This window comes from Mastomys coucha, unplaced genomic scaffold (assembly GCF_008632895.1).
Source record: "Mastomys coucha isolate ucsf_1 unplaced genomic scaffold, UCSF_Mcou_1 pScaffold18, whole genome shotgun sequence".
Classification (NCBI taxonomy): domain Eukaryota; kingdom Metazoa; phylum Chordata; class Mammalia; order Rodentia; family Muridae; genus Mastomys; species Mastomys coucha.
Window position 1 is genome coordinate 76890821 of NW_022196900.1, and position 13911 is coordinate 76904731.

Consider the following 13911-nt stretch of genomic DNA (forward strand, 5'->3'; position numbering starts at 1 on the left):
GGGCTGGGGAGATGGATCAGTGGTTAAGCACACTGGCTGCTTTTCCAGAGGACTCAGGTTTGACTCTCAGCTCCCACACGGCAGCTCAACAACTGTCTGTTAACTCCAGTTCCAGGGGATTTGATGCTTCTTCTGGCCTCCTGGTATACCATGGGCATGTGGTATACAAACATCTGTGCGGGCAAAACTCCCATACACATAAAATAATAAAATAGAAAAAAGCAACAAAAGCTAGTTACAGAAAAGTATTGACTAGACATAAAATACACTTAATATCATTAGCCGTAGGAAAGTAGAAATTGAAATCATACAATCATAATTAAGCAATACTCTATGATCGTTATGATTGCAGTTACGGGGGCTGGAGAGATGGCTCAGCGGGGTAAGATCACTGTCTGCTCTTCCAAAGGTCCTCAGTTCAAATCCCAGCAACCACATGGTGGTTCACAACCATTTGCAATGGGATCTGATGCTCTCCTCTGGTGCGTCTGAAGACAGCTGCAATGTACTCATATACATAAAATGAATAAATAATTCCTTAAAAAAATCATCTTTGGTTGCATGGAGAATTCAAAGCCAAAAAAAGAAGAAAAAAAGATTGCAGTTATGAGAAGAAAAAATATCCTGAAAAATAGCCAGAGTCCGAGCCAGAGTCCTAGCAAGAGCTAAGTTATGTTGCAGTGAAATGGACTGAGGCAGAGGCACCGGTCTCATGGTTGGATCTCAAGAGCATGTTAAGTGAAAGAAAACAGATACAGATATACAAACTCATACACGATCCCATTTGTGTGAAATGTTCAGGAAAGTCAACTCTAAACCGGATTGATAAATAGTGTTTCCATTTGGCCAGACCAAAAGCAAACCTAGTATTTCTAGGCAACAGAAAGGCGTGCTTTCAGAATGAAGGCTTCTTAAAGACCAACAAACCAAAGATGCAACAAAATAGAAATACGGATGAGAGACATGGGCAGGGATAGCACTGAACTGCACACATGAGCAACCACCATCGATCGCAGACACAGCTCAGATGCTCACACTGAAGCCAGTCAGCGCCACCATATGCTCACCGTGACAGGCAACACGAGTAAGACTCTTTAGCAAGCATTGCCAGTGAGTGTGAAGCAACTAGAACCTCTAACATTACTGAGGAGGTCTTGCCCATGGCCACAAAATAAATCTGCTCCACTGTCAACCTCCCATACAGTGCCGAGTCTACAGGGTACCCGCCTAGTCATGGTAGTACTCGGCTCCCACATGGCAGCTCAGCAACTATCTGTTTTGTTTTATTTTATTATTGATTTTTTGCATTATGATGAGAAAAGATACATAATTTCAATTTATCTGAATTCGTTAACATTTAAAAACATATTTTAAGTAAATAGAGTTACAATCACATTCTTCTTTCCCTGTTGTACCCTAACTCCTCCCAGAGACACTCCCTCCCCTTCAATAGCTGCCATACCTTTTGGGTTTTTGGGTTTTGGTTTTGTTTTGTCATATTCTTTAAAATTTATAAAATATGGTAATAATAAAAATGAGTATTTTAAAAGCTGTTTGATATAAAACAACAATCAATTGAATAGTCTTATGTAGATGCTTGTCTACAGCAATACTGACAATACATACGTTTTTCTCAATATAAACGATCTGGCTTTTGTAAGCACACTCTGTAACATTCCTGCAAGAAAATTGCTCAATGACCCGTTTCCAGAATGAATCCCCATGGTTAATGGCACATGACTGCATTTGGAAGACCAAAGGAGTCCATGCCCGCAGTCTCCAAGCCGGAGACTTCACTCTTATCGGAATTAAAATATGTAAATACCTACATGGTAAGTGCAAAAATTTTAATAGCAGCAGAATTAATGCTAGCCCTAAGTGGAAACAGCACAAATGGCTCACTGCGGCATCGGTGGGATTTGATCAAGGCAGTAGACTGCTGTACAAGGTGGTGTGAGACTAAGCCGGAGAACAAATGGAATGAATGGAAATGGCAGGCAAGAAGGCCCAGAGGACAGACCAGCCTCCAAGCTAGACAGCTTGAGTCCATGGTGGTGGTGACCCACAGGGTAGAAGGAAAGATTCCAATTCCTTCAAGTTGTCCTTTGGCTTCCATATGTGTGCCTTAGCATGTCACTCACAACCAAAAGCATACACAAAATAAATATTTTAACGTGATTTTCTTTTTTTTTCTTTTAATTTTTTTTATTGTTTATTTTGTGTTCAATGGTACTTGTCTGCATGTCTGTCTGTGTGAGGGTGTCAGAAGCCCTGGAACTAGAGCTACAGACAGTTGTGAGCTGCCATGTGGGTGCTGGGAATTGAACTTAGGGGCTCTGGAAGAACAGCCAGTGCTCTTAATTACAGAGCCACCTCTCCAGCCCTTAATGTGATTTTAAAGGGTTTTTTATTATTGTTTTATTTTTTGAGACAGGATCTCTCTACATAGCCCTGGCTGTCCTGGAACTCACTATGTAGACCAGGTTGGCCTCAAATTCAAAGATTTACATGTCTCTGCCTCTAGTCTCATAGAAATGTCACCTGCCTCTGTTCTGGGACTCAAGGTCTGCATTACCATGCCCGGACATTTAAATTTTTTTAAATTTTATTTTAACGATGAGGGGTTGGAAAGATGGCTCAGTGGGTTAAGAGCTCTTCCAGAAGAGCCATGTTCAATTTCTAGCACCCACACGGCAGCTCACTACTGACTGTATATAACTCTGGTTTTAAGAGATCAGATATTCTCTTCTGGTACCAGGCACAGACATCATACACAGACAGATACGCAAGCAAACCACCCATACACATAAAATAAAAATAAATAAAATAAACCTTTAAATGAATGAGAATGCATGTGATCAAAACTCAGAGACAGTATTCCAGGTAGAGTGGTGGTTACTTTTGGTGAGTAAGATGGGATGCAGAAGGAACAAATGGGTAGCTTGGGTTCAGGGACTCCTAGTGGGGAGTGGCACGCAGTCCTGGGTTGTGCACTTGGGGCTGGCCAGGCAAATCTGTGTTTCCCGAAGGCTTGGGACACAGTAGCAATAAGTCTTTTCTTTTTTTTTTAAGATTTATTTTTATTTTATGTATGAGTACACTGTAGCTGTCTTCAGACACACCAGAAGATGGCATCAGATCCCATTACAGATGGTTGTGAGCTACCATGTGGTTGCTGGGAATTGAACTCAGGACCTCTGGAAGAGCAGTCAGTGTGCTTAGCTGCTGAGCCATCTCTCCAGCCCAGCAACAAGACTTTTACATGTTCATCTTTGAGTCATTTCCTCTTGGTATATTCTCTTAGATCACCCCAGTGCAACCACAGCCAGAATGGTGGTCTGAAGCCACGGCTCACCTAACTTCCTCTGCTCTCTCTCCTCCTCCTGTGGCTTCCGGGCTCCTCTGTGGATCTCCTCCAGCAAGGCCTCCAGTTTCTGTGCTATGCACTCCACTTCCCTCATGAGGCAGTCCTGAGGCGCTGCATCTTTACTTTGGTCTTCATCCTGATGCTGACATGAAACTAGAGTTAGTGATACGCCGACAACAAATATACTCAAGACATGAGGCTTCTGTCCACGTCTCGTAAAACAGCAGAGAAAGGCAGCAGATAGCACTTCCACCCATGTGCACGTCTTTGATTAAGTTGAGCCAAACAGAATTGTGGGTACATGAGGGTTTTTTACTTATAAGAAGCAATTTCACATGGTGCCACCCAACACACTAAGATTAGGTTTATATGATCACAGAAAACAAATGTAAACACACTTGAGTGTCATCTGACAAAAGAGGGATGGTGCTTCTAGTTTGTATTGTCACCCCCAATATGTATTGTGCATCAAGTAGTTTGCAGGATGATTTCCTTGGTTCATTAACCCCAAGGTATGTGTACTCTTTTAAAGAAGAGTTACTTTTAAGATTGTAATTATGTATAAATGTGTGGGTAGTGTGCACAGCCATGCAAGTGCTTGGAAGAGGCCAGAGGAGTCCATTGGAGTTGGAGTTACTGGGGGTTGTGAGCCACCTAGTGTGGGTGCTGGGAACTGAACCCTGGACTTCTGCAAGAATAGTATACTCTTGCTGGGCAAATAGTATATGCTTGCCGGGCAGTGATGGCGCACACCTTTAATCTCAGCACTTGGGAGGCAGAGGCAGGTGGATTTCTGAGTTCGAGGCCAGCCTGGTCTACAGAGTGAGTTCCAGGATAGCCAGGGCTACACAGAGAAACCCTGTCTTGGAAAAAAAAAAAAAGAATAGTATACGCTCTTAACCACAGAGCTCTCTCTCTACATGTTCCCCAAATCCCCCAAAGTATATGTACTTGTTTGTTCAGAGACAGGTCTTACTTTGTGGCCCTGGCAGGTCTGGAACCCATGGAGATCCCACAACCTCTTCTTCCTGAATGTCTGGGATTAAAGGCCACAATGTCTGGCCTAGCAGAATTCTTTTCAATATGGGGGGATGAAACCCAGGACTTTTTGTGTGTTCAGGGCAAGCACTTGTCCACTGAGCTACCTGCCCAGGCTTCAGTGATATATTTTTTAAAGATTTTTATTTATTTTTGAATATGAGTATACATATTTTTGTATATATCTTCAGTCACATCAGAAGAGGGCATCGGATCCCATTACAGATGGCTGTGAGCTACCATGTAGTTGCTGGAATTTGAACTCAGGATCTCTAGAAGAGCAGTCGGTGTTCTTAACCACTGAGCCATCTCTCAGGCTCAACATATATTTTTTTTTTTTTTAGAAAATGTAACACACACTGTTGAAAATTTTGATTCATTTGATAAAGACTACCTATTATGTGACCTTTTCTCTTTCCCAACTTATTATAATGTTTGTAACATTTTAATGCATAATTTGATCCAGCTTACATTATGAATCCACATATCTTTTTTTTTTTAGTTTTATTTTATGTGTATACGTGTTTTGCCTGTATATATGTATGTTTATCACATTCGTGCAGTCCTGAGAGGCCAGAAGAGGGAGGTGAAACTCCTGGAATCGGAGTTACAGGTAGTTGTAAGCCACCATGGGGGTGTTGGCATCTGAACACAGGTCCTTTAGAAGAACAGCTTGTACTCTTAACTATTGAGCCATCTCTCCAGCCCTGGAACAAACATATCTGAATATATTCATACAGAAATTAGGCAAAAGCTGACTTATAGTTAGCTACCTTTATTAGGTAAAGGGATCTAATTTTTACTTGACTAAGGAATTTTTTTAAGGTTGCTACCCAGGCTCCTGGTAATTCTGATGTTCTCTTTGCAAAGGCTGCCAGATTTTCTCAAATTTTGCCTTAACAAAATCAAGAAACAGAAGCAGGTTCCTGCCTTCTGGGCAAGCACAATCAGATCCTCGGCACCCACATTAAAATCAGGCCTGGCAATGGGCACAGGCAGATTCCTACAGCACGCTGACCAGCTGCCTAACCAAGTCAGTGAGCTCCAGGTTCAGTGAGAGACCCTGCCTCAAAAGGTGGAGAGTAGGGGCTGGTGAGATGGCTCAGCGGGTAAGAGCACTGACTGCTTTACTGAAGGTCCTGAGTTCAAATCCCAGCAACCACATGGTGGCTCACAACCATTCGTAATGAGATCTGACGCCCTCTTCTGGAGTGTCTGAAGACAGCTACAGTGTACTTAAATATAACAATAAATAAATAAATCTTTTAAAAAAAAGTGGAGAGTGAAGAAGACACCAACACTGATCTCTGGTCTCTATATGCACACAAACGTCCATATGTGTGCAACACACACACACACACCACACACACACATGCACACACACGATGCCTAATTTTAAAAACAGTTGAGCAATAGTGGGATACAAAAATATTAGTTTATTCTGCTACTCACCAACACAGACTTGCATACCATATGGTTTAAGTGTGAAATGCTTCCCTACCCACCCTCAACAAGCTCAGGTATCTGAACACCTGTTCCCCAGGTTGGGTGCTATCATGAGAGGCTTTAGAACCTTTGGGGCATGGCCAATAGTGGACAGTCTGGGAAGACACAGCTGTTCAGATGTAGTTCAGATCCAGCAGATGCTCCCCCACCCGCTCTGCTGCAGATGGCACTGCTCTAACTGAGCGATCCTGCTGGGCTGGATGACACCCACTGAAGTCGGAAGCCAAAATAAAGCTCTCTTCCTTTAAGAGGCCTCTGTTGGGTATGTGATCACAACAGTGAGAGAAACAACTAATGCACACATACACTAACTTATTTCATCCTAACAGCCACTCTGTGCAGAAGCTGAGTTCAGAGGTCAGAGGTTAGAGCAGAGCAGATTCACAGGTGAGGCAGCTGCAGCTCATGAAAGTCAGCTTGTTCATGCTGAGTCCAGGAATGGCCATGTGAGGGACAGTTATGCAACATGGTTTTCTGCTCGTGCAACAGAACCATCAGGAGGACATGGGCCTCCCTGAATGTTGATGGTTGATGTGGATGTAAGGATTGTTTGTATAATGATGTACATATTTTCATGTACCTCCTTTGGAGGAATGTCCCCTCTGCCAAGGTTAATGACTCCATGATAATTAGCCAAGGCATGAGTCTGGGAAGTGAGGGCACCTCTATGTCTCAACAAATCACAGAATGCTGAGACCTTCGGGACAGCCCTTAAGGCTGTGGGAACAAACACTGAAAACATGAGTTCAAAAATATATGTTTTCAACTATGCAAAGTATAAGGATGCTATATGAATTGTATAAGGAGCTTCACAGATATTAAGGAAGAGAGGCAGCTGCACTATGAGACAACTTGTCAGAAAGATTTAGGTCCAGGCATGGTCAAAATGGTAATTTCAGAGCAGGGTCCCACCCAGCTATCTTATTGTCTCTGCTTGTGCTTGCTGTCTTTTTCTAAGAATCAAGGGGCTGGGGTCATGGGATGCTGATTCATGAGATAATTAAAAGGGAACTGGAATGATATGTAAAATAAAACACTGGGCTTTTTTGGTTTGCAAGCTATCTAGAGAGTTTTTAGAATAACATGCGGAAGCAGTCTTGAGATGAACAGTACATAGAAAAAGCAGTCTGGAAAGCTCTCTGGAGCAGAACACAGGCTTGTAACCTATGACTTGACTTCAAGTCTTTTCACCACTCTCAAACAGCCCTTCTCTCAGAACCCCTCTCCAAGCCAAGGCTGGTCCTTGGCGTGTTCAAACGCTTACAGCTGGCAGAGGAAGGCCATCCAAATACAAAGCCTTATTCTGAAGCATGTAAGTGGGCTTCCTGATATTTTAGTGAATGACTGACTAGATGAATAACGAAGTTTCAGGGGGCCAGCTTTTTCACTAAGTTATCTAGTTAATTCTAGAATACCTGGGGAAATTCTTTCTGTAGGCTACTGCTTGGATGTCTTCGAGACTCCAGCTTGGAGTCCACAAGTTCCAGGGCCTCTGCCAGTGTCGTCCTCTCTCCCAGTAGACATGCAGTCTGTTTCCGGGGACTGCTCAGAGCTAGTTTGGACAAGCCTTCTTGACACATTTGGTTGGCTTCCCTTATCTGGGCTTCTGTTGGGAAGAAATAACAGAAAAGTATAAGAAGAATTATAGGCAAATAACTATTGTTTTATAAAACACCAATGAAATTCCTACTGTTTAATAATTAATAAAAATAACTCAAACACTGTCCTCTTCTCCCCATCCCTCCAGGGTGTTTGAAAACTTTCAGAAACAACAACATAAGAGTGGTGAACATGGCAGCACATGCCTAATCCCAGGACTTGAGAAGTAGAGGCAGGAGAATCATGAGGCTGAGTTACATAGTGAGAACTTGTTTTAAAAAGGAGAGCTGGAGAGATGGCTCAGTGGTTAAGAGCACTATCTGGGGTCCCCTGGGCCCCAGACTTGTAGTTCCGGCCGAGCGGCCGTGGGGTTCCAGCGCCTGACTGCTGTCCCACGGGCAGGAACGGGTAGTGAGTGGCAGGTGTCCTGCTCCGCCAGCTCCCGCGGGATCCCTGGCTGGTCTGGGCCTGGGCGCTGCACTCACGGCGGCTCGGTCGCTGGCACGGAGCAAGGAGCAGCCCGCGCCCTCCGAGGACAGCGTCATGAGGAGCCTGCCGTTCTTCTGCCACAGTCAGGAGGTGCGTGGCTTCGGCCGCGGCTCTAAGCAACTGGGCATCCCCACAGCCAATTTTCCTGAACAAGTAGTAGACAATCTTCCAGCTTATGTGTCCACTGGCATTTATTATGGTTGGGCCAGCGTTGGGAACGGAGATGTCCATAAAATGGTGGTGAGCATAGGATGGAATCCATACTACAAGAACGTGAATAAGTCCATGGAAACCCACATCATCCATACCTTCAAGGAGGACTTCTATGGGGAAATTCTCAATGTGGCCATCGTTGGCTATCTCAGACCTGAAAAGAACTTTGATTCTTTAGAGTCACTTATTTCTACGATTCAAGGTGATATTGAAGAAGCTAAAAAACAACTGGATTTACCCGAACATTTGAAACTCAAAGATGACAATTTCTTCCAAGTTTCTAAAGGCAAAATTATGAATGGCCACTGATGCAAAGTTCCTTACCTGTCTACCCACTAGTGTCTCAGTGCTTCTGGTACAGTCTCATCTTGATCATATTTTAAATCAAGCATTTCCCTGTAGCTGTCAAGAGGTCTCCAGCAGTTCACTCCATCATGTTGCATAGTACTAAGAAATTCATTCAAAAATCAAGACTTTAGTGTAATATGTTGATTAAAATGTAGCACTAGAAAAAAAAAAAAAAAAAAGAGCACTGTCTGTTCTTCCAGAGGTCCTGACTTCAATTCCCAGCAACCATATGGTGACTCACAACCATCTGTGATGGGGATCTGATGCCCTCTTCTGGTGTGTCTGAAGACAGCTACAGTGTACTCACATACCTGAAATAAATAAATAACTCTTAAAAAAAAAAACAAAAAACAAAAAACCCAGAAGGAAAACAGGCTGGTGAGGTAGCTCAATGGCTGAGAGGGCATGCTGCTCATCCAGAAGCCCTGACTTCTGTTCCCAGCACCTATATAGGGCTGTTCACAACTGGTGGCATCAGGAACTGGCTTTACAGTCAGGAACCAGCTCAGAATCCAGCAATGACAGTGATGTCACCCCTAGGTGACCAGAAGGGACCTGTGAGTCTGGTAACTGCTGTACAGTAACCTGCCCACCCTCTGTGTGTGCAGTTACATCACAGCTCAAATAAAAAGCAGAGCCCCCTGACCTTCTCTCTCTTTGCTCCTTCTTTGTTGGCCCTTTTGGTCCTCCACCCAACCCCCAATAAACCTCTCTCATGGAACTGTGATGGCCTGGCCTGGTGTGATCTGTCCAGATGAGTCATGTTTCTAACACAACAACAAACACTTGTAACTCCTTTTTAGTAGTTTAGATAGAGCTTAGAAGTTCTATTCTGGCCTTGATTGGGGCTCAAACACATGTGACTGGCACACGTGCACACACAAACACACAAACAAAAGTAAAAATAAAACCTTTGAAAAGAAAGAGGTGAAAGAAGGGGTAGAAAGGGAAGGAGAAATGAGAAAGGTGAAGGGAAAGTGATGGATGGAGGGAGGGAGGGAGAGGAAGGAAGGATGGCAGGAAGAGGAAAGGAAGGGAGGAAGAGAGAGGGGGAGAAGAGAGGGAAGGAGGGGAGGAGGAAGGAAGGAAGGAAAGGAGGGAGGGAAGAAGTGAGGAAGGAAGGGAGTGAGGAAGGGAGGGAGGAAGGAAGGATGGCAGGAAGGGAAAGAAAGGAAGTATGGTGGAAGAGTCTTTGGTCCTCCCTGCCCATTGTCACACAGAAACAGCAGTAACAGTGGGCAGCAGTTCTCACTCTGTAGTACACTGTTGCCACCACAGCTTGAAGTGGAAATTTCTCATTTCTTTGGAAACTCAGTTATGTCATGTGACATTTTGCTGGGGCAGACAAGTGAAAGGATGTTTTGCTGAAGCAGACACATGAGAGGACACATGATGTTTTTAAAAAGAATATAAAAAGGACCCCACAGACAGTGAGTGGGAGGCTCTGGCATTGGCTCGCCTTGCTCCACCTCCCTAGTCTTTGCTGATAATGCTCTGGCATTGCTGATCTTTGCATGTTGTGACTTTGTAGAGAGTAAGTTGCAGACTCAGGCCAATTGGTGGAGCCTCTCAATTTTTTCTGGATCAAACTGCCATTGATGATTCATGAGTGCTGATTGCCAAGTGGACTGGACTTCAATGGTTGACTGGTGGTGGTGTTTTGCTAGAGGACTGGACTGCAGATAATGAAGATTGGAATTGCCCCAAAGAACTACTTCTAAACAGGTCCACAACCCCCCATTTTCCTATTAACATCTCTTTTCCACTACCTCTGGCGTGTGGTGGGCTAGAAGGGAGATTGAAACATTTAAGAACCCTTATTAAAGTAGGTTCTGAAAAACAACAACAGCACAGCTTCTAATGAGCAAGGGCACCTTTTAAAGTTCACAGGGACTCGGGTTAGAGTTAGTGCACAGCTGTGCTGTTTTCTGAGCACCTACTGTGTGGCAGATGAACTTCAGAAGTGGTTCTTTCCATATTACTGACTCAAGTGAAGCAGATGCAGTAACACTCCTCCTCCAGACACGAAGACTGTGGCACAGGAAGCCAAGTGACTTGCCCAAGGTCACCCGACAAGTCCTGACATGGGCGCTTCTCAGTGATGACTGACCCAGTATGATAGCTAGCTTCCCAGTCCTCCAGCAAACTCCAAAGACCTGGCCCTCCATCCTCTTCGGCCTTCTGTAGTAATTCCCTGGCTCTGTCATTCCAGTGAGAATGGCCTCTCACCTGTCTGTTCCCTGCATTCTACTCTCTGGTCTCTTCCAGGATATTTCTAGCTCAGTTTCAACCACAGAAATTATAACCCATGAGCCTTAGACACCAGCCAGTTCTCATTTACTGAGGCAGGGTCTCACCATGTAGCCCAGGCTGGCCCTGAACTCCCAGTCCTCTTGCTCTAGGCTCCCAAGTGCTGGGACTACAGGTGTGTGCCCACACCTCGTCACTTACTTATTTTTCACAGCTTAGACTAGGCTGTCGTTATAATCTGTGCCGTGGGAACACGAACCTCCCTGCTCTTCTTAGCTGCTGAGCAAAGCCCTGGTACATTTCCTCACGACTCTCCATCTCCTGCACCTCCCTCCAAGGCCAACCAGGGCTGGAGAGCACTGGTCAGCGCTGCTTGGTGTCTAGAGTCTGCTCATCACCAGTGAAGCCTCACTGCGGCCCAGCTGTTGCCCATGCTTCCATTCTCTGTAGATCTAGACCACTGTCTCACACCCTCTCCCCTAAGCTTCCATCACCCCCCTTTCCACTGTCACCCTGCTTCTTGCTCCCCAGAGAACCTTCATACTGTCTTACCAAATCCACCAACTCCTGCATTCTTTCCCCTTAAGAAACTAATGAGCAGCCGGGCTGTGGTGGCACACGCCTTTAATCCCAGCACTTGGGAGGCAGAGGCAGGCAGATTTCTGAGTTCGAGGCCAGCCTGGTCTACAGAATGAGTTCTAGGACAGCCAGAGCTACACAGAGAAACCCTATCTTGAAAAACCAAAAAAAAAAAAAAAAAAAAAAAAAAAAAAAAAAAACCAAAAAAACAAAACAACAACAACAACAAAAAAAACAAAACTAATGAGCTGTCCTTATTCCAAAAATCACCATCACTGTCCCCATGGACACTAGTTCCTATCCTTCACTTTGTTGTTGTTTTTTTAGATTTTATTTATTTATTTAATTATATATACATACATATATACATATATATATGTATGATGAGTACACTGTAGCTATCTTCAGACACACCAGAAAAGGGCATCAGATCCCATTACAGATGGTTGTGAGCCACCATGTGGGTGCTGGGAATTGAACTCAGGACCTCTGGAAGAGCAGTCAGTGCTCTTAACTGCTGAGCCATCTCACCCACCCTTTGCTGTTGTATTTTTGAGACAGGGCCTTACTATGTAGCCTTGGCTGACCCAGAATTGCTATGCAGGCCATGCTGGTCCTGACATCATGGAGATCCACCTGCCTCTGCTTCCAAGTGCTTACACCAAGTGTAAGGTATAAGCACTATTTCTGGCCTCAAATGTTAGCTTTGAATGCACCAGCTTAAATGAAGATGCCGAACCAAACCACAGATAAATTTAAAATTGTGTGCCATTAGCCTATCTTGTTTCTTCCACAGGTTTCCCTGCAAGCTCACTTGTATCCCTACTGCACCCCGAGTCTGTCTATGCTGATCCTCTAGAAAAAAAGCACAAGAATTGTTCTATAGAGGCAAGAGGCAAATGTACGTCTGCAGTAACACACATCACATACACAACAATAATAAATTAAATTCCAAAAATTAAAAATTTATGATTTTCTGTCTGTCCAGTGCTGGTTTATAATTTAATGTTTAAATTTCCAAACAAATCCTGACAATATTATAAAGCTCAAAGAAATCTTGTTTCTTCCTACAAAGCATTTATAAACAAAAGGAATCTGCTGGAAGCTACAGTCTCCTAATTCTGTATTATTGAGGAATTATTTTATTCACAGGATGTTCCTTATAGTTTACTTTAGGATCATTCAGCTTGCTTTAAAAGTTTTCTCTTTGTGGGGGAATAGTGCTGAGGACTGAACCTAAGGCCTTGCTCTACTGTTGAACCCCAGATTCAGTTCCTAAGACCATATGACCTAAGCCTTCTACTACAATTAATTTTTCTTACTTTGAGAGTAATAACTCTTGTGGTGGTTTGAACAGGAATGACCCCCCATAGACTCATGTGTTTGATTGGCCCATAGGGAGTTGAATTATTACGAGGTGTGGTCTTGTTTAAGGAAGCGTGTCACTGTGGGGATGGACTTTGATGTCTCCTATGCTCAGGCTAGGCTATGATACACAGTGTCCTTCTGTTGCCTGAGGATCCAGATGCAGAACTCTCAGCTCCTTCTCCAGCACCATGTCTGCCTGCATGCTGCCATGCTCCCTACCTGATAATGGACTGAACCTCTGTAAACCATCCTCTATGAAATGTTTTCCTTTATAAAAGTTGCTATGGTCCCAGGGTCTCTTTATAGCAAAAGAAACACTAAGACACCCCTCAAACAAAAATTTTTAAAAAGCAATCATACTATATATTAGCTTGAACCATGACAGTGGGTCAAATATCTGCTGCTTTCAGGGCTGGAGAGATGGCGTAGAGGCTAGGAGCACTGGCAGCTCTAGGATCAGTACCCAGCACTGACTTGGCAGCTCATGATAAGGAGATTTGAATAAGAGTGGCTCTGTAGGCTCATAGATTTGAATGCTTAGTCTTTAGGAAGTAGCACATCCTACTTGAGAAGGATTAGGAGGTGTGGCCTTGTTGGAGTAGGTGTGGCTTTGTTGGAGGAAGTGAGTCACTGGGGGGTGGACTTTGAGGTTTTAAAAGCCTGAGTCAGGCCGTGGCTTCTCTCTTCCTGCTGCCTTCAGATCCAGATGTAGAACTCTGCTACTTCTCCAGCAACATGTCTGCCTGTGTGCTGTCATGCACTCTTCCATGATGATAATGGACTAAACTTCTGAAACTGTACGTGAGCCCTCAGTTAAATGCTTTCTTTCATAAGAGTTGCTGTTGTCATGGTGTCTCCTTATAGCAATAGCACAGTGACCAAGACACCCAAGGATCTGTAATTCTAGTTCCAAGGCATCTAGCACCCTCTTGTGGCTTCTATGGGTACTAGCATGCCAAGAAGTACACATACACATATGTGGGAAAACATACACAAAATAAAATGATTTTTTAAAACATCTGCTAAACACCTGCTGATTTGTGAGCTGATATGAGTGGAGAATCTCTAAATAGGACAAGGAATCACAACTGTAAGTAACCAATTAAAACTTGTAAGTAAGTCTGACCCAACTTAACAGTGGTATACATCTCATA

At 43.9% G+C, this 13911-nt stretch overlaps 1 protein-coding gene and 1 pseudogene across 3 annotated transcripts in view; one reads left to right on the top strand and one right to left on the bottom strand.

Moving 5' to 3' along the window:
- The window catches only part of Ccdc30 (coiled-coil domain containing 30), a 98260-nt gene that overhangs the window by 77165 nt on the left and 7184 nt on the right, over nt 1-13911 (bottom strand). For 2 of the 3 annotated variants that reach the window (XM_031378470.1, XM_031378468.1), the window contains exons 2-3: nt 7327-7517; nt 3356-3509 (exon numbers count right to left, since the gene is read on the bottom strand). In XM_031378470.1, coding sequence (XP_031234330.1) covers nt 3356-3509; nt 7327-7491 — 319 coding nt within the window. In that variant the 5' untranslated portion in view covers nt 7492-7517. Of the gene's footprint in view, nt 1-3355; nt 3510-7326; nt 7518-8536; nt 8660-13911 lie in introns of all 3 variants that reach the window. The other variant, XM_031378469.1, reaches the window with a different exon arrangement.
- On the top strand, nt 8054-8679 carry LOC116096539 (annotated as a pseudogene).